Source organism: Camponotus vicinus, unplaced genomic scaffold (assembly GCF_025532165.1).
Source record: "Camponotus vicinus isolate PSW18456_S1 unplaced genomic scaffold, iyCamVici1.0 SCAF_14, whole genome shotgun sequence".
NCBI classification, from domain to species: Eukaryota; Metazoa; Arthropoda; class Insecta; order Hymenoptera; family Formicidae; genus Camponotus; species Camponotus vicinus.
The window spans coordinates 9979647-10005726 of NW_028141950.1; the positions used below are offsets into that span (position 1 = coordinate 9979647).

General features: G+C 28.3%; 1 protein-coding gene and 2 pseudogenes across 2 annotated transcripts; 2 read left to right on the plus strand and 1 right to left on the minus strand.

Annotated features, from left to right (window-relative positions):
• Nucleotides 1-5096: 5096 nt before the first annotated feature.
• On the plus strand, nucleotides 5097-14971 carry LOC145965408 (proto-oncogene tyrosine-protein kinase ROS-like; annotated as a pseudogene). Its single transcript, XR_014436693.1, has 10 exons — nucleotides 5097-5941; nucleotides 7412-7553; nucleotides 8132-8225; nucleotides 8366-8692; nucleotides 8843-9145; nucleotides 9707-11154; nucleotides 12891-12995; nucleotides 13183-13400; nucleotides 13667-14137; nucleotides 14370-14971. The product of XR_014436693.1 is annotated as a proto-oncogene tyrosine-protein kinase ROS-like (transcript).
• Nucleotides 14972-18803: 3832 nt separating this feature from the next.
• LOC145965052 (uncharacterized) lies at nucleotides 18804-19987 on the plus strand (annotated as a pseudogene).
• A 3887-nt stretch (nucleotides 19988-23874) lies between these two features.
• LOC145964821 (uncharacterized) lies at nucleotides 23875-25327 on the minus strand. Its single transcript, XM_083087983.1, has 2 exons — nucleotides 25201-25327; nucleotides 23875-24977 (listed from the first exon to the last, which is right to left on the minus strand). The coding sequence occupies exons 1-2, from the start codon at nucleotides 25325-25327 to the stop codon at nucleotides 23875-23877; spliced, it is 1230 nt and encodes a 409-aa protein (XP_082944109.1).
• Nucleotides 25328-26080: the final 753 nt, after the last annotated feature.

Sequence of the window (26080 nt, forward strand, 5' to 3'; positions counted from 1 at the left end):
AAATCTTCTTCATAGGAATACCGCCATTTTTGTTTATACGTGCGTCCCCCGCCCCGCAGCCCCCGCGCCATCGAAATTCCCTCCGTCCCGCGTGACGTCATCCCCCCTCCATCCTGCGTGACGTCATTCCCCCGCGCCGCTGAGATCCCCTCGCCCCTCACCCCCCTGAGATCCCTGCGTTAGAACTCTCCTAGTGCTAACTACTCTCGAAGGAGTGTCGATCATTTCTCTCTCCCGGAAGTTATTTAGCGCTCTCTCTCTAGCCAACAAAGAATCCTGCCCCTCTGCCCTATACTGAGCTCGGGGTTACCGAAATCCCTTTCGTTACCGTAACGATATCGTGGCGCGGGAGACCGCGCTTGGCGCCCAATACCGCTCTTCTTCTCGGGGAGCTGTGAGATACCGTACGCTACCGTATTTTGAGATACCGTTTTTTTCTGTAAACCAGCTATTTTCTCTACCGACTAAAATTGCACGCCGCCTCCTCCGGATCGGCGTTCCAGAGGCGGACAAAGGCGTTGCAAGATATAATAACGCTAATGATATTTCTGTTTATTTAATAATAAATAAAGTTTCCTGTCAAAATTAATTATCCTTTTTAATTTTACTTTATTTATTTTCTGATCCCGTTGAATTTCGACAATATTCAATTATAATTATGTTTCTTTCCAGGTGTCCTTTATTCCAATGTGCAGGAGGAAAGCAAATCGGTTGGAAAGAATTGGATCTCAGCAAGCCTTACCCAGTGCTGCGCAGGTCCGATTTGTGCGGAGTAAAACTCCTAATGGAACTCCTATATATAATATAATACATAAGAGTTTTTTTTATATCAAATATTTACGCAAAATAAAAATATCGTTTTCGTCTGAACCTAAAAAGATCGCCTTTTTCCTTGCTTGCCTGTTATTTATCGAAACTGAAGAAATATCGCGATGACTCGCACAATAACGCTAAAATCGAATTTATCTATTTGCATCCTGGCGCCTCTCGTCGCTTATACTATTTTTAGTTCGCGTCATCATCGCATTTCAGTTGACGATTCTTTGCGATTCTTTCCTTCGCGCGACGATGAGTAACACAAAAGGACCTTTCTCTCTTTATTTAATCGTAAATTCGGCAAATATAAATAAAAAACATTAGCTTTAATGCAAACAAACCATTGTCCGAATTCTCGTTTGCTCGTGAAATTTCGCGAAATTAATGAGAAGCTACAGTTTTTCAAAAATAAAATAAAAAATGTTTTAAAAAATAAATTAAAATTCTAAAAATCTCGGATAAAAGAGATATTAATATTTATTTGTATAGATAAATTCTCGTCTTTTTAATTCAAATCAATTGAAGAGTACATCGACTTTTACGTTATTTACATTTCCTCTACTTGCCTTCCATTCTCTCGAAGTTGACAGATAACAGTCGAGGAATAGAAATTTCACAGACCGTGTTTTGCGAAAATGCTTACGTTACATTTATTATATAATACATATATTTATCTCGCGGGACTGATTGTACTTTTCCTCTGGCAATTGTAATTTTCCTTGAAATCCTCGATAAATGGAACAAAGTAAAACAGTAGCACGATGACCATTGTAGTTCGCTAAATTTAAAATTAATTTGTACATATGACGTGTTTAGAAAATAATAGTCCATGTGAGAGGGAAAACCAATCGGATTTCCCTATATCAATGCAGAAAAATTCTAAGTTATGTAATCGTAATCGGATCGTTCGATGATTTGTCCGACGTAAATCTATTTTTGTATAATTTGTCAAGTTCTAATTAGAAGAATGTATCGGATGATCTTTTTTTTCTTTCGAGAAATTCTAGCAAATTGATCGCGTGAATCAAAGAAAAGATACGGTGAGGGCAAACGTAGAGAAATTTCTTTCCGATTCTACCCACATCTTCATTCATCCAATTTAATCCAGATTATCCGTTTTCGGAGATCCTAATTTTTCCCTAGCTACTTCGATTTTTTCTCTATCGCATATTAATATGCAAATATCTTTAATGAAACGCACGCCATTTCTAATGATTTTATTACACAAATACAAAGAACAAAAGTTCATAAAAAAAAATTTCTTCTTTCTTTTCTCTTTAATGAAATTTTCTATGGATAAATTTCTATCTTTTTATTTTTTTAGTAGTACCTCTTTTTTAATTTGGAATATAACTTTCTCAATAGGAGAGACCGGGGACAAAAGTAAGAACGTCATGAAAGTAACAAGCCTCGTAATAAACTACACAATACCTGTATGTTGAATAATTTGTACTATATAGCCCCGATTCTCTTCCTTTTCAGCTAATTGTTGTAGAACGATCGCGCCAGTTGCCCGTACAGGAGTGAAATTAGTGTATTTGCATTATTCACCTAAGTATTTCTTGTTTTAGTTTTTTTGTATCTATGCCTAATTTAAGTGTATATATTGACGTAATTATTTGCTGGTATATTCTTCTAAAATGTATTCATAAGTTTTTATAGTTGATTTGGCTAAGTCTTGCATCATATTTAGGTTATAATGCTTTTATTCTAAAAGATGTGTTTGGGGACGAAAGTAACACGACACTCTGTGGACGAAAGTAACATGTTTCAATGCTTAAAGTATAAGGGCTGGTCCCATAATAACTGTACCAAAGGCGATTCTTATTAGGTATGCCATAATTGTGATTCGGAATAGATATCAATCTCTTTTGTATAAGTAGTTATCATGCAATTTTTAGACTATTATTTAAGAATTAAAATATTATTTAGACTTAAAAAGGTACTGGTGTGATATTGAGTATAATTATTTTATGATATTACTTATAATTATTTTGCTTAACGAAGATTATTTCTTTTAAGTTTTTCAAAGATGATAAAAATAAATATTTATTTTTTTTTATTTTAATATAACATAATACAAAAAAAATTTATAATAAAAGTTATCTTGTTTAATAAAAGATTATAATAAAAGTTGCCTTAAATTGAAAAAAGTCATATTTATTTTATTTTCCCGAAAATAAGAACTGGTATTTTTATCCCCAAACTTTACTTTCGTCCCAGGCCCCTAGGATAAAAGTAACAATCAACGTACTTGCGAAAAGCTATAGTAGCTCTTTAAATATCTATCATTTGAGATTGAAACATAGGTATAATAATAGAGCAATAAATGAAGTTTTTTTAACATATAATCTTCTTTTTTATATCTCTAACGATAATTAATTAGTGACCTATAATACAAAAAATGTTACTTTTGTCGCCGGTCTCGCCTATATATTTATATGTATGTATGTATATGTATATGTACGTATATATGTATATATAATTTGAAATTAATAAAAATTAGTTTTTATTTTGTTTATATTAGAAACGTGAAAAATATGTTTCCTTAACTATGGTTTTAAAAACGTTTTATAGAAACGTTTCTAATTAATGTTTTACGATTAAAAAATATTGGATGCGTTTAAGAAACGTATATAAAACGAATGTGTGCTACCTCGGGCATCATAGCATATCTTAAAGTTATTTATTGACGACAGTCATGTGTCATAAAACGTTTCGTCATCTATTGACAATTGATAATTAAAGGTTAACTGTCCACTTGATATTAATACTGTCTTGTTGCAATGCAGCGGAAATTAAATCAAACTTCAAATTTTGTCTCGAAAGTATTATAGTTCTAAGAAGTGACGTAGAAGAGATGATATATTGAATCCAATAAATATTATTGTTATATGTATTATCTAACTGATATAAATAACTTATTGTTAGTTAATGAAGAAAAAAATTGTAGATGGATATGCTTGTATTAATACTTGAATGTTTGTTTTCTTACATTACTTATTAGATATTCAACATGTGTACTTTTGTATTTTATATATTATATAAGATCTGCACTATGTAATGTAATGTTAACTATTTTGTAAATTCATAAATATTAACGCACAATTGTAATTTTCTTTTCAAGCTTTTTTTATATTATGTTTTGGAGCTTTTTCCTATTTCAAACTGTACATATAAATATTTGTACATACATATATCATAGCTGTGGAGGGAATATATTTTTTTAAATTTATACAATATTTGAAAATACGTCTATTATTATGCATGAATTTAAAAAAAAGACAATTATATAAATATTTGTTTAATTATTCTTAGTTATTCTTAACACACAGAATTATTCTTAATTATTCTTAGCAGAATATTTCTTTAATAATATAAAAATATTTTTAAAAATAAAAATGTATATCATTTAATATATGAATGGACTGAATAAGTCACAAAAGGAGACTGGAGCATTACAAAATTATTTTCAACTATATTTCACGTAATTAAAGTGTTTATCACATTTTTGGAAAAAATAGTTGGTTTATAACGGGAGAAAGAAAGAATTTGATTGGATGCACTAATGCACACTGGCGCATATAAAAATTGTCGTATATAAAATTACAATAATATAATTAAAATAATAAAGTAATTAATATTATAAGTTTTTTATATTATATTATATTATATATTATATTACGTATATTATGTTAAGTTAATATTAAGTAAAGTTATATTATATATACGTTATTGTATTATAAGGTTATTCGATGCAAATAACGATAATAATAACTCGTACAATTATTTTATTTATTTTAATTATTTATGTGCTATTGGAAATTTGTATTTATTTATTTATACTAGAACTACTAGATTTATACTAAAAATGCTACGTATTGATTCAAACTGCATTATACGAATGTCACAGAAAACGTATAAATCATTTTTTAAAGTCATTATTACTTTTCTTATAATCAGAATATCTTTTTATATAGTAAACGTGCCTCTTATGACAAAGAGAAGATACTCAAAAATAAATTAATATGAAAAGTTTAATAAAATTTATTAAACAATTATGTATACATATAATTATTTTTATTTATACATAGATCTATTTTTGTTTTATACATATATAACTTATTTGTCAAACAATTTTTAAAGATTTTAATTCTTTTTAAAATAACGCGAGTATCTCCGCGGAGAAAAATAAATTACAACGGAATGCTGCTAATAAAACGTTATGGCAACACATGATCAGATTGATCATTCGAAGTCAGTTACTATTGTGACCGCTAGCCAAAACGCACTACCGCGTTACTTATCGTTTGATTCAAACTGCATCATATGAATATCACAAAAAATTGTGTACAATTAGTGGATTTTGAAAAGCATACGTAGTAACACAATTGTATATAGTAACACAATCGTACGAACGAATTGTCATAATTACATATTTAATAAAACCAAAGATATAATAAATGTTTAAGTGAATTCGATTACACGCTGCGTGTGCTTGAATATGGCTGAAAATGTTACAAGATCTATAATTCTATAACTTCTTTGGTCGTATGTAATTTGATTGTGATTATCCTTTTATCGACGTTTCTCTACTATAATATTAATGAAAAAGGAAAGCCGATAATAATTATATTTCTGTGTTCGCTATACAATCAAATGATCATTTTGTATCATTTTGCATTGTCATTTGTTCTCCTAAAAAAAAAAAAATAGAAATTATTTACTTACTAAGAATTCTCTAATTTAATCTTAAAATATATACTGATCGTGACCATAAAGAGAAATCTAAAAACATAATATTAAAAGATAATAACTTGCGATTCGTTAAAACTGAGTTTTAAGGAATTTTTCAAAAATATATGTATATATATGAATTAATATCAATTCGAATAACACATCAGAATTAGTAGAGTGAAAAAAACAACTAATTGAGGATTCAACGGAAACCGATTGAGTGCAAACATTTTTACGAAAAATGCAAATTATGTTTGGAACAGTTTTATGTGTTTTATTGAAAAGTTTGGTATTGACAAAGGCAACTATCACGCCGAAGGATTATATCACTTCAAACATCCTCCAGGAAGAAAGTGTTTCCATGTGTCCGAAGTTAAATTTCACGCAGGTAAGAGATATTTTACGCTTGATTAAGAAACAGTTGAATGTTATTCCAGTTAGTAGTGTAACTAAAAATGAATGATAATAAATTATATATTCTACTTATAATAAGATAAGATAAAATAAAAAAATTCAATATGAAAGAAAAAAGTATGTACAATGTTGTAAAAAAAAATGGATAAAATTTCGAAATTTTGTTTACAAATGGATGTTAGATAGTATATTAAGTTTAATTAAATATTAAATTATTTTAAAATTTGACTGTATTATTTTGTCTCTCTCACTCTCTCTCTCTCTCTCTCTCTCTCTCTCTCTCTCTCTCTCTCTCTTTCTTTCTCTCCCTCTCTTTCTCCATATTTATATATATATATAATTATTTCTATAAATAACTTTTAAAATTAATGAAGTTTTCTGTCTATTATCTGCTACATTATTATATACATACGATGGCACTTCAACAGATTTTTATGTTATTTTTCTTCAATTTTTGAAATTTCTTTATTTTCCTAGATATATATAATATTTATTGATATATAGAAGGCTTTATACTAACGTAGATTTTATTTTATGAAATTAATTTAGAAAGTTAGCATCATTTCTTTGTGTTAAGGATAATTATATAACTGAACAGAGCTATTAAATATCGAGATAGAAAATCTGTCTAATAAAAAGGTCATTCACCAAACATTCTTCAAATTGTATCTATTAACGCTAATATTTCGATCGACAATATATTCAATAACTATCGTTAGAATTTATATTAATTTTCATTCTACATATATCCATTTACATACAATTATATGCACATATTTTTATCGAGGCATTATCAGTTTATACTATCGGTTTATACTATCATTTCCAGGATTTGTTTGTGTTAAAAATATAACGACATTCGAGAAAAAACTTGACAAGATAATAAATAAAAGAATTTACATAATTCTATGAGTAATATTTAATAACTGTAAAGAAATAATATTTTTAACCTTTTTATTCTTGAAGTACAAATATTAATAACACTTTAGTAATACCGGCAAATTTTTGAAAACAAATTTGAGTTACGGTAAAATTTAGAAGAGTTAATTAACCTATCGTGAGAAAGAATCAAATCGTTAGACAAAATTGTTTTAATAATTGCAAAGAGCTACACTTTTACTCGTACAACTTGATAAAAGCTGTTATGAATCCTCATTGACTCTCGTTAACCTATTGATTGATTTTATTTTTGACATGAGTTATGCTTTATATGCAAGATGTCTTAAGAAAAATAAATAAAAAATATATTTTACGATATGAATAAAACTACATCACACTCAATTTATATCATTTAGGAATGGTATATATCAAACCGGTATTATTAAGCAAACAAAAAACGAATGGCAATTTTTCGTTTAATTTTATAATTTATCATTAAAAGCACCAGAAACAATCGCTTCAACGATACTCACTTAATTCTTTTCGTATGTTATACTTTATGAAGGATGTTTCAATGTCCGAGAAAAGTGATCATCATATACTAAATTTCAAATCTGACCGGAGTCATTCTGATAGTACTGCGAGAAATGAGCGAGAAGTCGATGAAGTTTCACTTGCAAATATTTCTATCATTCCAGAATCTATCGGTAAGTTGCAAAAAAATGCATAAAACATTAATAACAAAATCTATGACGAAAAAGTGTAAATATAATTTAAATTCAAGAGAGAGTGTAAATCAAATCTAAAAATATCTTCCAGTAGTGAGAAGAATATAAATTCTAATTCCGTCCAAAAAAGAAATAGAAAAGCATAATATAAACATAACATTGTAATATAAACATAACATTGTACATAAAAATAGTCATAATTTAAGGTAAAGTCAATTTTATTAATTTGCTACTCTGTTTTAAAGCAGTCGCAAATATTATACTTCTGATTTCTTAGACTATAGGAATTTTTCGAAAAGTACTTGTCACTTTATTAAAAGTTATTTATTCGTTTTTGCCATGAATTAACGATTACTTTTCTAAATCTTAAATGACGCAAAAAATTCTTATATTACTTTTTTAAAGGTCAATACTGTACTAATTTCCATATTTTGTAGTTTACATTTATTTTTTCTCTTTCTTTATTTTCACATTAAATTGTTCTTTCTGATTTACTGAGATAATCAACTTAATCTTATATATAATTATGATAACATGTACGTTCTTAAAATCTCTAGAAAGCAATTTGAGCAAACCAACATCTCTCAGAGCATTTGTACAATTCGACAGTCAATTCGTAGAAAAAGTAAACGATATTTTTGTGACATTGAGGTAAGGAATCTAAATTCTCAGTTTGTATTCTTTTATTTTTCTCTCTTTTTCTTAAATTCAACGACATAAGTATATCAAAAATGTTAATTCTGTTATAATTTTGTTAAATATAAAATGGCTGAAATTTTATTTTTTTACAGATGGAACCAACCTGAATTTACCGATGAAATAATACAAGGGTACACAGTGCAATGTTCTTTCATCGATGACTTAAAAGAGATTCAAACCTGCGACGATAAAAATGTCACAACTACAAAATTGGAGCACACGGTGCACAATCTAACATCTAACACAAGATATTATTTTCGAGTAAGTGCGCATACTAAAATTGTTGCTGATCCTTACACGTATTTAAACAATGTGTCGACTACACATGAAAATCCAATACCTAAATTATTAGTCATAACGAATCTAGGTATGGAAATATTGGACGTGGATTTTTAAACATTACTAATTTCTCTTATTTCGTAATGTCAGAGTACGAATACTGATAAAAAAAATAGTTATTATTATTATGCACAAGTTTATTATTATCAACATTATAATAGTAATAACTATAAAATTAGAAATCTCAACTATAATTTTTTTACTATACAATTATAGCTCCTTTCTTTCAGAATAATAATAGATGCCGCGTATTCGATACAAGACAATAGAATTTATTGGACCTTCTATGAAAATCTAATGACATTTGTGATTGATGAAAATAATATCACAAAGATAGCTAGCTTTGATCATCATCTACATAATATTTGTATTGACTGGGTAGCAAGGAATCTATATATGACCTATCAAGACTTAGACGACTACTCTTATATTGTAAAGTTCGACTTAACAATGTGGGAAAATGGCATAATTAAATTTGATGAGATTTTGAAAGAAACTGTTATTCACTATTTCAATGTATCACCGTCTATGGGGTACGTTTACTACCGTTTACTACCGTTCACCTGAAAAAATAATTTTCCATTAAAGATTTATGCAAATTTGTAATTTTTCTATAATTTTACGTTTTATAATTAATATCATAAGTAAAAAAAATAATAAGTTATTATACAGGGTGAGTCAAAAGTATGTTTTAAAAATTTGTGAGCGTGTTTCCTGGATAAAAAGGAAGAACAAATGTTCATATGAACATATGGTCGCAAATGCTTTGTTGTCGAGATAATGGACATAAATCAGCAGTATCAAATAATACTTTATTTGAACGTTTACAATTTTGTTATTGTAAAAAACAAAATAAAGCATTACTTGATACTGCTGATCTATGTCCATTATCTCGACAACAAAGCATTTGCGACCATATGTTCATATGAACATTTGTTCTTTCTTTTTATCCAGGAACACGCTCACAAATTTTTAAAACATACTTTTGACTCACCCTGTATAATTGTAAGAATTTAGAATTTTTACTACATACAAGTTTCTGTTTTTGTTAAAATAATGCTTTATAATGAGTAAAATAATTATATATTTTTTAGAATTTTATATTTTCTATCATACAATTCGATGAATGATGCAGAATATATGATGCAATATGATCTCGATGGAAAAAACGAGCAAATTGTTCAGATAAATGCATCCTTTTGCCTATTTCATTATAAAAATTCTTTTCGTGATATGATAATTGATGACATGAATAAAGAGAAGCCGTTAATTTACTGGCTAAGTGAGAGTTACATAATTGTAACAGACATTAACATTTCTATGCGCAATACGATTTTACACAAGAAAGACATAAGTGATAACATCCAATTCAATTCTATGACGATTGACAAAACAAACATTTACATTTTAGCAAGACATTCGTTTCAATTTACTCTCTACGTTTTGAAAAAGAAATATGCAAGTCTCAAGAGCGCAAATGCAGCCGAATATGTTGAAAAGTTAAAAAAAAGCTCAGATTTATATGAATATATGATTTATGAAATTTACGCTTTTGATAAACATTTACAACCATATCCTCCAATGAGATGCCTGACACCTGTCGAAAAAGTTTACAATTTTGAGAATATGAATGCAACGGCAAACAGCATCGTTGTAAATCTTCCGGAGCCGGTTGTAAAGAGTGGATGCAAGAAATATAATTTACCAACTACTATATATATTATCTCTGTAAGCCATTGTTTAGACAACAATCTCAACAAGTCTGAAAAATTCAATGTGCTGGAATATGTGACGGGCGAGCGATATTACGAGATTCAAAACTTAACACCATTTACAGAGTACAAGTTGAAGTTTACTTTAAGCAATTTTTACTTTGATCAATTATCGATAAATCCATTCGATTCGAATGTGATATCGATAAAAACTAATTCGGGCAAGCTTAATGCACCAGAAAACATAAGTGTTCTAGCTTTGACGCCTACTATAGCAGTAGTTCATTGGATGCCACCCAAGGAATTGAACTGCATGATCGTGACCTACGAAGTGCATTGGTCAGTTACATTAGTGAACGGCACGCAACAAAAGAGTAAACAATTTATCAATGTGCCGAAACGTATGGCAGACGGCAGATTTTTCACAAAGATTAACTTTTCGCTACCAGTACAAGATTACTTGATATACGTGCGTGTGTACCCAATTAATTTCAGCGATTTCTACAACGAGAGTTTAAGCAAGATCGTTCATATATACTCAGAACCAAACAATATTACATTGAGCGAGGTCAACATAAATAGCATAAACATTTCATGGATCTCAAACATTAATCTGACGATCTTTTTTACACTAGAGTACAAAGATATTGCAGCAGAAAAGTGGCAAACAATGAATTATATTAAAATGAATTATAACAATGAAGTAATATACCGTGTCGAAAATTTACAATCGGGAACTTTATACAAGTTTCGCTTGATATTGAGATACGTCGAATATGAGGAAAATTTTATATGGCCGGCTGATGAAGGATTTATTTTTTCAACACGTGGTAAGCAAATGAAAATACCCATACAGCACAATAACGTTGCAGATATATTGAAGAATAATTTCATTGAAACATTGCAATATTGCAAATCGATTGTGAAACTCTGCTGAATTATTGTTATAAGATTGTGATGAAGTTAAGATGTCCGCTTTTTGCAATGAAATATTGTAGCAATATTACAGTGTAATATATTGGAAAGAATGCAATGTTATTGCAACCATTTAATAATATTACGTATAAAATATTTTTGTTTTTGATGGATAAATATCTTGGAAACATTTAATTAAATTAAAAAGCTCGACATAAATAGAAGTTTGCAATATCTAAGATAATCATGTCTAAGATAATATATTGCAAAATTGTATTTAAACATAATCATATAACATAAAATATCATATTTTTATACAAAATTACTTTAAACTTTTACTTACAAATCACTTTTTTTATTTTAAATGTTTTTTATACTCTTATAATGGGGTATATATATATATATATATATATATATATATATATATATATATATATATGTGTGTATATATATATATATATATATATATATATATATATATATATATACAGGGTGTCCCGAAATTACCGCTTGATATTTTAAAGGCAGATTCTCTGGCCAATTTAAAAACGATTATTCCTCAGCGAAAATGTCGAAGGAGATCATTATTTTTTGCATATTCCCAATTTTTATCATCATGTATCTTTCTCACTAAGCCTTAATTTAAAATTCTATTAAAGTAAACTCTATCTAAAATTAACTAAAGAATGTGACTTTATTAATATTTTATTCCCATAAGGTTTAGTTTGCGAAAAACCCTTTATTTTCAATCGTTTATAACTCGAAAACTATTAGTGCCTCGACATTTTCGCTGAGGAAAAATCGGTTTTAAATTGGCCAGAGAATCTGCCTTTAAAATATCAAGCGGTAGTTTCGGGGCACCCTGTACACATATATATATATATATATATATATATATATATATATAAACATTATAGTTATAGAATTAATTAAACATTACTAATTATATTTTTATTTAAAAATTTTAAAGATCCGTTATAATTACATATATTTGCATGTGAAAAATACATAAAAATGCATAGAAAAATATAATGATAGATATAATAGTAGCTATATACTTAATATAATAAAAAGATATATTATCTTTGAAGATTAATATCGTATTCGTACATGAAGTGAAAATATATCATAAAATATATTGTAACATTGATATAAAATGTTATCTATATTTTAGTAAAAAATAGCAATGCTTATCTTTAGCTTAGAATTATATTTACTCGACTGATATTATTTCTGTGTTATTATTTCATTTGACTTTTGCAAAAAAGTGAAATTCATCGCATATATATAAATATAAAAAAATATATTATTACATTATTTTTATAGATAAATTAAAGAGTGTCACAGTTTTAAAATGTTTCTAAAATATAAATATCATATTGCTAATGTCTATTTCATACTTTATTAATTTATATTTCTACAATGTTTCCGTAATGTTGCATTGCAATTCGTAATATTGCAATATTGTTGCAAAGTAGTTGTAACATTCTGTGCTGCATAGATATTATAATATTATGTGCTAATTTTTTTAGATATGAATAGGCCTAAAATTAAAAAAAATTAAATTTTTGTAATAAGGTTATAAGTAAAAATAAATTTGTAAAAACATACACACACGAAGATATTAAAATTATATTTTTGCTTAATATAGATATTCCGAGCACTCCTGGAATAATAGCGAAAAAATATTACTTATTATTCATGTTAAGTTTTATCGTTATAGTTACTATAATCTGCGTCTGCTACTTTTATCGTTGTAAGTATATTTGATGTAGGTATCGACTTGAATTGTAGATTATACATATGTATATATCTGATATAATATCTAAACATTTACTGAAAATAGTAATTTAATTATATAAAACTAAACGAATAAACTTACTAAAAAGCAATAGATTTTATAATACATATTATTACATAATTAACTCGAAATTTTATAACAGTGTATCGTCAATGCAGAGGTAATAACGAACAACTTTTATCTTCAACAATGACCGATGTAGAACTGGCGATTCTACATGAAGTACCTTACCGAAACGCTCAATTCAATAGGATTTACAATCCTATGTTACATTGTAATCCGGATGAATGTGCGATAACTAAAATCGCACGTAAACAAATTACATTAACAAAACTTCTTGGTAGCGGCGCATTCGGAATGGTAAAAATTAATTTTTTCAAGCAATGTTTCAAATTAATTTCTGGATCAACAAAACAAATATGTATTTTCTAATAAAGATATCAATTACATAAATTTTTATAATAGATTATAAGTAATATAAAATTTAGATGAGACAACAAACGTGTACTTTATTATACATTTTTCGTTGAATTATTTAATATAAAGTAAAGTATAATATTACTTTACATTAAACTATACATTTTCTAATGAAGTACGCATGTAAATTTGTGTGAAATATTTCGCAGGTGTTTCAAGGAAATGTGAAGAACTTAGAAAGATCGGGCACAGAGATATCCGTTGCAATAAAAATGCTTCGAAAAGATGCTTCTTCCAATGAGAAAAAGAAATTTTTAAAGGAAGCCGAGCTTATGAATCATTTTCGACACAAACATATATTAAGATTGTTGACTGTTTGTTTAGATGGGGATTCCCCATTATTAGTGTTGGAATTGATAGAAACTGGTGATCTGTTAAAATATTTGAGAGATTGTCGAAATTTGCAAGCGTCAGATTCGTCTGCTCTGCGTTTGCAGGATTTGCTCGCCATGTGCGAAGATGTTGCGCGAGGTTGTTGCTACTTGGAAGAGTTGCGTTTCGTACATAGAGATCTAACGTGTCGCAATTGTTTAGTATCTTCGAGAAATCGCGAGAATCGTGTCATCAAAATTGGAGATTTCGGACTGGCTAGAGATATATACAAGGATGATTATTATCGCGTGATAAATATAATTATTAAAAAAGTTAATGATTAAAAAATGAATTCTTTTGAAAATTCTTTCCATTTTTTTATCATAATATTATCGTGCATTGTTTCTTTAAGTAATATAGAATATAAATAGTTTTATTTATATAAAGCAAGAGATAAATGAACGTTTTTGATTTTGCACACATTCTAAAAATGAACAACTTGAATCAGAAAATTAAATTTTTGTTTAAATCATGTTTTAGAAAGGAGAAGGTTTGTTTCCTATTCGCTGGATGGCACCCGAATCTTTGATGATTGGAATATTTACTTCTCAAAGCGATGTTTGGTCATTTGGGGCATTAATGTGGGAAATTACATCGTTGGGTGAGCAACCTTATATTGCCAAGACTGATGAACAAGTGATAAATTATGTACGTGCTGAAGGCAGGTTGCCGATGACTCTTAACTGTCCGTCAACGTTGTACCAGTTGATGCTGCGTTGCTGGAGTACAGCGGATGCCAGACCTTTTAAACTTTGTCTGAAAAATATTATAGCATTAAGAAAGAACATGGAAGATGCTTTACTGAGTCCAGTCGATACTATTTAGCCGAAATAATTAAATTAATGTTTATCTTATTTTCCAAACGATTTAATAAATGTTAATGTAGAAAAAATATTTTTAGAATATTTCTAAATTAATTCTGTTATTTGCAGGTTTAATCTTAATATTAGATCTTAATATTTATCAATGAAGATAAAAGAAATTTTGTAATCTTACCTTCCATAAAATTTTGATTATTAAAAAATATCACATCCGTTTTCATAATTGTAAACAATGTAATATAATGATATATTTAATTTGTATTTTTGACTAATCGAAGCGAAATCTAATAATTGTGATTATATATATATGTATAAACAATATTATTTTTCAACATGGAAATATAATTAATTTTCGACATTATATATAACCGATAATTACAAACTGCTTGTAAAATTTATGAGTGAAAGAGGAAACGCGAATAATATCCTCTATAATTAGTTATGATTATATAAATATAATTATATAATTATTTTTGAATTTATAACAGTTATCATGTATGAATTTTTACATCATTCGGGATAAGTATATACATATATTTTATCTTTTTATTTAATGACTTACTATATATTCAAATTATTTTGATGATTACAAAAGTGCAGTTGTAAAAATCAACTATACTGATTGCTCTATCTCCACTAACTATATTTAATAAAGCTAATAATGTGTAATATTTACACACAATTACGGTCTATCATGTCGAAAGATCACCAAATACTGACAACGTTTTATAGATATGTATGATATTATGCATTATAAAAAAATATTAAATAACATATGAGATTATATAAACCATTTCATAATCGATGCACAGATACAACGATGCAGTAGTCTGGCGAGTATATTTTCCCGAATAATTCTAATCTTTATACTATAGTATACTAATAATCATAAATCCACAAGTTATAAATTTTAAGTAAAAATAAAGATGGATAGAATTATTGCGCGGAAATCACATATATTTAATATTTTAAATAATACTATATATTAAATGAAATAGCCCTAACAACACACCATGTCCAAAACACGTCCATAGAATATCTAGAGGACAGCCAATGGATATTTTATGTCCTCTGGATGTCCTCTCGATGACCTCTGGACATTTTTTGGACATGTGTGTTGTTAAGGAGGAGTATCGCTATCCAGATTCCGCACTTTATTGGCTGTTATTTGTCAATTTCTAATTATCTTTAATTATAGAATTGTGTAACACATTGCACATGACGAGCGCTAAATCATCGAATCGAAATTGGAAATCGCTGTTGTGAAATTCAAGTTAGTTTATCAATAAAAAGGTATGACTAGTTAAGATTAAGCTGCATTCACAATAATTTATTGGCACATATATAAAAAAAGAATTCTACATATATTCTTCTATTCTATTCTAATATATTTCATTTTTTCATAATACAATATTAACATTGCACTTTTAATCTTATAATATCTACAATATCTGCAATATCACAATATCCTCATAGAAAAAAGTTAAAAAATTATTTATGTACGATTTTAAAATACGTATATTATAAATCCTAAATTTTATTGTACACACTACCGATCAGAAAGTATTTCGTGCATAATAGCGATATCAGTTAGATAATTTTTTGACAAGTTTTCAGTTGGTACGTAACGAGTGCCTTCGAAATGAGAAAAGTATCGTCCTATCTCTACGTTATTTATCTATTTTGGTGGACAACTTGATACAGTATCTAAAATAAGAAAAATATATTTTATATATTTATGCGCATGCATAAAGAGATGAAAAATGATATAAAATATATATATAATTTATATGATTTATAAGAGAGAATGCTACTAATATCTTATACATACCTTGTGGTGCATAACATACTATATTATTTTCCGCAAGAATTATATAGTGCGGTTGATAGATAAATCTGGAATTGCCTGATTTGTAAGTATAACATTTGCAGAAGCACATGTGCCGAGTTTCACAGCATGCTGAGATGTGGAGCTACAGATTTTAATTTTTTTTGTACGAACGCAGCTTTACATTTGAAATTCCACCCAATTATCACACCAGTATAAGGATTACATTTCTCTGTCGAAGGCAAATATGGTTTCGGTGAATGCGTTACGATCATACCAATAGTATGTTTAATTTTTTTCTTTATTTTCGATTTACTCCTCCCGATGTTAAGTCTATCCTGTATATAACAGATATCATAATAATGAAATTTAAATAATACTTCTTGTCAAGTGTTTTTAAAATTAATTATTGTAATGTGACTTGAATTATATAAATAGTTACTATCACTATATATTGATATCATCATACATACATACATACATATATATATATATATATCATGATACATACATACATACATATATATATATATATATATATATATATATATATATATATGTATGTATGTTTATACACAGGAAAGAAGGACCTTTTTGTTTTGAAAATATATTTAGTTTTAACATGGAAATCTTGAAATGAGATTATATTGCATTAATTAAAGAAAAATGTAATTGTTTGAATAATAATTACTTACTTGAATGAAGCCATTTTATATAGTTCAATCAAGAAAAATATATTGTTACGATTTAAGATTCAATTTTCTTGAATGGGAAAGAAACAATGTTAGATAGAAAATAACATTTTTAAATCAAAGATTATAATTTTCTTAAAGTAGAATTAAATAATTATGTATTCTTGAGGTGACAATTGCAATATTAAAATAAGACTATAATATTGTTGAAATATAAAATTATTAAAATCTTCTAAGAAAATATTATAAATTGTTGCGTATATACAAAACAATGAACGCGTTAGTTTAAGTACCTATATAAATTTTGATTTGACAAAATTTTATTTTTTTTCTGTGTAGACTAGGGGGACTGTCTAGACTAAGAGGAGATCGATATACTAAAATTTATATTACTAATTATATAATATATGTATTTTTTCCTCGCGGGATTTATTGTATTTTTCTCTGGCAACTGTAATTTTCCTTAAATAAATTCTCGTGAAATGAAATAAAGTAAAACAGTAGCACGATGACCATTGTAATTCCATAAATTTAAAATTAACTTGTACATATCACGTGTTTAGAAAATAATAGTTCATGTGAGAGGGAAAACCAATCGGATTTCGCTACGTAAATCAACGCAGAAAAACTCGGAGTTATGTAATCGTAATCGGATTCGACCGACGTAAATCTATTTTAGAAATTGACGGACCAGTAAATTAGGACGAATCTTCTTTTTGAACAAATGTTACGATGATGACACATTCAGCGTATTTTATACATGACGTGTTTATGCAAATGTCGCGCAAGAAATACTCGATGTCGATAAGAGACAATTTTTTGTATATCAACTATTTTTAATAGCGGATGTCGAGAAATTTCGCGGGACGAAGAGATCTCTGAAACTTGGAAAGTCTATATAGTCTGGTAATTTATATTATAATCCATAGCTATGTGTGTTTTGCTTAAGAATATTATGCTGGATACACACGTTGTAAATAGTAGATAAAGAGTCTGCATATAATGAGTAGTTCTATGGGGGATAATTTAATTCTATATTTTAAAGCAAAGTTTTCTGCGGATCCTCGTGTATTTTTAATCTTTTGTATATATGTATACTTCTATTTGTTTCTATATGTTTAACTTTCGTTTCTAGTTCGACGAAATTAAGGAGACGGAAATATATTTATGTGAATATTATTAGCTTATCAATCTTAACAGATTTTTGAAAATCGTCTCATAAATATGGATAATACAGCTGTTTGTCGATTAGACATAATTTCCATATGTATTCTTGATCCAGACCTTGCAATGTTGGCGATTGTTTTTTTTCTATAGAAATAAGATACAATATATATATGAATATCTTATATCTTATTTCTACAATAAAAAGTACATGAGCTAGCACAGCGAGGTTTGAGTCAAGAATACATTTTGCATATATTATTGACCCAAACCTTGCAATGCTGGCGATTGTTTTTTTTATGTTGAAATAAGATAACAATATATATATTGCATCTTATTTCTACGGTACTAGAGGAGAGGAACGATACATAAGAGCTGAAGAGGTAATTTACAATTTGTCTGATTGTCGCCTTCGCTTCCTGATATTTTTCTAAGCAAGAGAAAAGACGATGAAGCTCCACTTCGTGATCTTGTTGCTGATAGGCGTGTTCGTTCACGCTATACTAGGTAAGTTTGCGATAACTTGGTGATTAGAAAGATATATTGAAAAAGAGATGCAAATCCGGATGCCGCGAAATTAGAAATATATCGTATTATACGTGATGGAGCTGCTTAAGATTTCGCGAACGATTTAGAGAAGCGAGATTCTGTCCTTTAAATAAATATTCCGAAAACGAATATTATAGGGGTAATGATGTTTACAGCGTATGAGTGATTGGTGCGAATGATGATACGATTTTATTTACTCTAGGATCTTATTTACATAGGTGACTGTCCGTTTGGGAACGAGACTCTAAGTGTGGGCGAACACATTCGTCAATGCTCAACGGTCACTTGTCGTAATGATACTGTAATAATAATGGTTCCGTGAGTCCAAGTTTTATTTCTCAAATTATTTCTTCTTCTAATATCTTCTCGTTACACCTGTAGAGATATGAGATACTTTGTAATATCCTGAAAGAAAAAAATCGCGCAGCTTTTAATTGATGCTTTCGATCGTTTAATTATCTATTCAAGCAAGCCGATTATTACATAACGAGCTTTTGTTAACCGGTTATCCCAACCTTCGACTTCACAATTGATTGCAAATCGGTTTTCACGAAATGCGCGACAATAATAAAAGAAACAATCGAGTATAGAGTCTACTTGAGATTGCGATACAGAGAAAGTACATGATTTATAAAACATCATTTATTTGCCAATAAATCAAAGAGTTTATACGGTTTATTTTAGTTATATTGCAACAAGACGATACTCTATGAAAAGAGAGATATCTTGTGTATTACTTAACATTTACAAATCTCATATCATTCTCTTCCATGTGGCAATAGATATAATAACACTAATGATATTTCTGTTTATTTAATAATAAATAAAGTTTTATGTCAAAATTAATTATTATTAATTAATTATCCTTAATTTCACTTTATTTAATTTCTGATCCCGTTGAATTTCGACAATATTCAATTATAATTATGTTTCTTTCCAGGTGTCCTTTATTCCAATGTGCAGGAGGAAAGCAAATCGGTTGGAAAGAATTGGATCTCAGCAAGCCTTACCCAGTGCTGCGCAGGTCCGATTTGTGCGGAGTAAAACTCCTAATGGAACTTCTATATATAATATAATACATAAGAGCTTTTTTTATATCAAATATTTACGCAAAATAAAAATATCGTTTTCGTCTGAACCTAAAAAGATCGCCTTTTTCCTTGCTTGCCTGTTATTTATCGAAATTGAAGAAATATCGCGATGACTCGCACAATAACGCTAAAATCGAATTTATCTATTTGCATCCTGCGGCGCCTCTCGTCGCTTACTATTTTTAGTTCGCGTCATCATCGCATTTCAGTTGACGATTTTTTGCGATTCTTTCCTTCGCGCGACGATGAGTAACACAAAAGGACCTTTCTCTCTTTATTTAATCGTAAATTCGGCAAATATAAATAAAAAACATTAGCTTTAATGCAAACAAACCATTGTCCGAATTCTCGTTTGCTCGTGAAATTTCGCGAAATTAATGAGAAGCTACAGCGTTTTTCAAAAATAAAATAAAAAATGTTTTAAAAAATAAATTAAAATTCTAAAAATCTCGGATAAAAGAGATATTAATATTTATTTGTATAGATAAATTCTCGTCTTTTTAATTCAAATCAATTGAAGAGTACATCGACTTTTACGTTATTTACATTTCCTCTACTTGCCTTCCATTCTCTCGAAGTTGACAGATAACAGTCGAGGAATAGAAATTTCACAGACCGTGTTTTGCGAAAATGCTTACGTTACATTTATTATATAATACATATATTTATCTCGCGGGACTGATTGTACTTTTCCTCTGGCAATTGTAATTTTCCTTGAATAAATCCTCGATAAATGGAACAAAGTAAAACAGTAGCACGATGACCATTGTAGTTCGCTAAATTTAAAATTAATTTGTACATATGACGTGTTTAGAAAATAATAGTCCATGTGAGAGGGAAAACCAATCGGATTTCCCTATATCAATGCAGAAAAATTCTTAGTTATGTAATCGTAATCGGATCGTTTGATGATTTGTCCGACGTAAATCTATTTTTGTATAATTTGTCAAGTTCTAATTAGAAGAATGTATCGGATGATCTTTTTTTTCTTTCGAGAAATTCTAGCAAATTGATCGCGTGAATCAAAGAAAAGATACGGTGAGGGCAAACGTAGAGAAATTTCTTTCCGATTCTACCCACATCTTCATTCATCCAATTTAATCCAGATTATCCGTTTTCGGAGATCCTAATTTTTCCCTAGCTACTTCGATTTTTTCTCTATCGCATATTAATATGCAAATATCTTTAATGAAACGCACGCCATTTCTAATGATTTTATTACACAAATACAAAGAACAAAAGTTCATAAAAAAAAATTTCTTCTTTCTTTTCTCTTTAATGAAATTTTCTATGGATAAATTTCTATCTTTTTATTTTTTTAGTAGTACCTCTTTTTTAATTTGGAATATAACTTTCTCAATAGGAGAGACCGGGGACAAAAGTAAGAACGTCATGAAAGTAACAAGCCTCGTAATAAACTACACAATACCTGTATGTTGAATAATTTGTACTATATAGCCCCGATTCTCTTCCTTTTCAGCTAATTGTTGTAGAACGATCGCGCCAGTTGCCCGTACAGGAGTGAAATTAGTGTATTTGCATTATTCACCTAAGTATTTCTTGTTTTAGTTTTTTTGTATCTATGCCTAATTTAAGTGTATATATTGACGTAATTATTTGCTGGTATATTCTTCTAAAATGTATTCATAAGCTTTTATAGTTAATTGGGCTAAGTCTTGCATCATATTTAGGTTATAATGCTTTTATTCTAAAAAATGTGTTTGAGGACAAAAGTAACACGACACTCTGGGGACGAAAGTATCATGTTTCAGTGCTTAAAGTATAAGGGCTGGTCCCATAATAACTGTATTAAAGGCGATTCTTATTACGTATGCCATAATTGTGATTCGGAATAGATACTAATCTCTTTTGTATAAATAGTTATCATACAATTTTTACACTATTATTTAGAATTAAGCTATTATTTAGACTTAAAAAAGTACATAACTGGTGTGATATTAAGTATAATTATTTTATGATATTACTTATAATTATTTTGCTTAACGAAGATTATTTCTTTTAAGTTTTTCAAAGATGATAAAAATAAATATTTATTTTATTTTCAATTTTAAAATAATATAATACAAACAAAATTTATAATAAAAGTTATCTCGCTTAATAAAAGATTATAATAAAAGTTGCCTTAAATTGAAAAAAGTCATATTTATTTTATTTTCCCGAAAATAAGAACTGGTACTTTTATTCCCAGACTATGTTACTTTCGTCCCAGGCCCCCAGGATGAAAGTAACAATCGTACTTGCGAAAAGCTATAGTAGTTCTTTAAATATCTCTCATTTGAGATTGAAACATAGGAATAATAATAGAGCAATAAGTGGAGTTTTTTAACATATAATCTTTTTTTTATATCTCTAACGATAAAAAATTAATTAGTGACCTATAATACAAAAAATGTTACTTTTGTCCTCGGTCTCCCCTATATCATTTAATATGTAAATGGACTAAATATGTCATAACAGGAAACCGAAGCATCATAGAATTATTTTCAATTATATTTCACGTAATTAAAGTGTTTATCACATTTTTTTGGAAATAAAGTAATTGATTTATAGCAGGAGAAAGAGAGAATTTGATTGGATGCACTATCGCACACTGGTGTATAATAAAGACTGTTGTATATAAAATTACAATAGTAGAATTAAAATAATGAAGTAATTAATATTATAAATTTTTATATTATGTTATATTATATTATATTATATTATTATATTATATTATATTATATTATGTTATATTATATATTAAGTATATTATACTAACAAGGGAACCTCGCGAACCCGAAAATTCTGATCTTAATGAAACTTTCCACATATGTAGAGGGGGTAAACAGATGAATTTAGAAATTTTCAGTTGGGGCCCAAAAACGATTCTAAGGGGTGAAACCACCCTTCATAGATAGAGCGGTTTATCGGTTTTTTCTATATATCTCGAAAATTACTGGAGATATCAAAAAATGTTTTATACAAAAGTTTTATGGCAAAAATGGCTCTATTCAATGACATTAATAAAATTTAAAAAAAATTTTTTTTTCTTGAAGTTTCTTGAAAAATCTTAAAAAAAAATTTTTTTTCTAAAATTTTATTAATCTAGTTAAATAGAGGTGTTTTTACTATAAAACTTTTGTATAAAACATTTTTTGATATCTTCAATAATTTTCGAGATATATAGAAAAAACCTATAAACCGTTCTATTGTACATACATATATGAGGGATAATTTCACTCTAGAATTATTTTCAGGCCGGAACTAAAAATTTTTAAATTTATTTATCTATGTATCTACGTATTGTGTATGCATGTATAAGTTAAAAAATTAATTTAGAAAAACCCTACATATTATAGTTTTATTAAAATTAAAATTTTTGAAGATTTTTCTCCCACCTTAATCCACACAATTAAATGGTTAATGATTAATAGTTTTATTTTAATTCGTTATTTGAATTTAATTATTATAATTTTATTTATATGTACATTATAAGAACATTATTTTAATTTATCATTTATTTGATTATATTTTTGTAATTCAAGTCAATGATTATCTTAAAACATATTTTTTCCGTTCCTAAATTTATGAAAAATCACTTAACATAAAAAATTGCGCATTATGTTCTGTAATTAGACAAAATAAAAATTGCAGTTAGAAGTGACCACGCGCAAACAGCATGCATTCTTTGTTGTTAGTTGATATTCTCCAGAGCTACAGTGCCATATTTGAACTGCATTCGCTATAATGTATAAAAATAATTATTACAAACATCATATATAATTAATAAACATTATTATTTATTGTTAGAGAAAAACTTTTTACTTACGAGATAAATTCTTATGTTTCATAGTATTTACAATCATGATGTTCTTCAAAAAAGTGATGCATACACAAATATTGTTTGCACCAAGAACACCGTATTATAGCAGGTTCACCACATATTGAACAGCGTGGTATTTCTTGTATATCTCTTCCTGAAAAACAAAAATCTACTGGGTTTTCAAACCGTGATGGCCGTTCTTCGATATAGCCACTTTTAAACCATGCATATTTGAAAAGACTATGAAATCGTGGTGATGACAGCTGTATATGCGTCAAGGATTGTAATTTAATAATATTATTTCTCAAGTGTAAATTAATATCATAATTTAATAACATAACACGATCACTGAATGTTCTCACAAAGTTTTTCCATGTTCTAAACCCATAAACATCTAGCGGTTGAATCATTGCTGTGGTTTTTTTTGGTATTGTTAAAATCCGTATATCCTTATCTTTAGGCATAAACTCTTGTAAGCTTGCGGGACAATGTCCGGTCCAAGAGTCTAATAAGAGTACACTGAAGCTCCCAGTTGAGGGTAAAAATACATTTGTGAACCAAGACTGAAAATGTTGTCTGATTAATTTTCCTGATTTTGAAGCTGCGATAAAAACATTTGAGGGTCTAAATAAAGTTTCTTCAACGCGTGGTCCAAAATTTCCACTGGCTTCTTTCAATACCAGATAAAGAGGTGAATGCAGTTGTCCGTTTGCCAAAATTGTAGGCATAATGGTATAGCTATGTGTAGTTGCTGATTGTGATTGAACTATGTTTTCGACTGTTTTAACACCTTGTGTTGTCAACGTTCTGCCTGAATGTATTTCTAAATTGAATCCATTTTCGTCTGCATTATATATATTTTGTATTTCAAAAAGATCTATAAATGATTTTACAGAAGCTACGAATTCTTGACTTGCAACTTGTAATTTTTCTTGATCTGTCTTTGATGAACGATTTATAAATTTTGTTATTTTTCTTGACACAATCCCGTGCTTTCTTTTAAAATTTAATATCCACGTTGGTCCTGCTTTAAAATGAGGAAGATTAATTTCTTCTTTTGCTTCTAAAGCCCAACGTCGTAGATCCAAATCATGAATAATTTTGTTGTTATCACCAGCGTCTTTAAATTTTTAAAAGACATATTGGGAAATATGTAATAATTTTTCTTTATGAGTACCACCTTTTTGCAGAGAAAGTTCCCATCGATACAATTGCGGCAAAGATTTTACCTTTTTAAAGCGATGTTGTACTGTTGATAAACTGTAACTGTCCTTTTTTCCCACTTTTCCAATAATCAACTGCTTTTCTTTTATAACTATTATTTATAATTTCTTGCTCTGTACAACTATCTTCTTCTTCATCTTCAGAATTTTCTTCAAGTTCTTCTAGTTCCTCAACTGCGACAAATTCTGCATCTAATAACTTTGAACTCCAAAAATTCTCAAACTCTAATGTAGTATCAGTCTGCATAGCAAATGATACATTGTCTATTGCATTTTGTATAATATCTTTTATAGTTTCATGTAATTCAATTTCTCTATTATTTAAAGGTGTTTGTGGAATATTTGAAATTTCAAATGAAAAAATTAATAAATTTAAAACATTTGCAGGATTTACACGTAACATTTTGCTTTATTGTTATACTAAAAATTTAGACACATTTTCTAAAAATTAATGGTGACAATTTCTCTCTTTTACACTTGAGTAAATCGTTAAACTTGTTAATTATACTTCATACTAAAGTTATGTGCAATATTTCCGATTTATATATAGTTTTATTATCTTTTTAATTAACATCATCTTTATTTTTAATTAACATGATTAATCTTTTAATTAAAGTGATTAATCTTCTCAATACAGAAAAATTACTTCAAAATATGTTGCAATACGTGATTATCTTTGCATTAAAGTTATAGATTAGAGTTACACATATACAGGGTGACCCATTTTAACTTAGGCAGCCAAATAACTCGAAAAATAAACACACTACGAAAAAATGTTTAGAATCAAAATTTTGTCATTTCGAGGGGGACGTACAATGACGTTAAAATGAGCCCCCCCACCCCTCCCCCTGGGCGGTGAGGGGGGGCAAGTTTGAAATCTTAAATAGGAACCCCTATTTTTTATTGCATATTCGGAATCTTTGGCTAAAAACACATACAATTTGTCTGAAACATTTTTCTCGATTCATGATAGATGGCGCTGTAATCGACGAAATTCAAT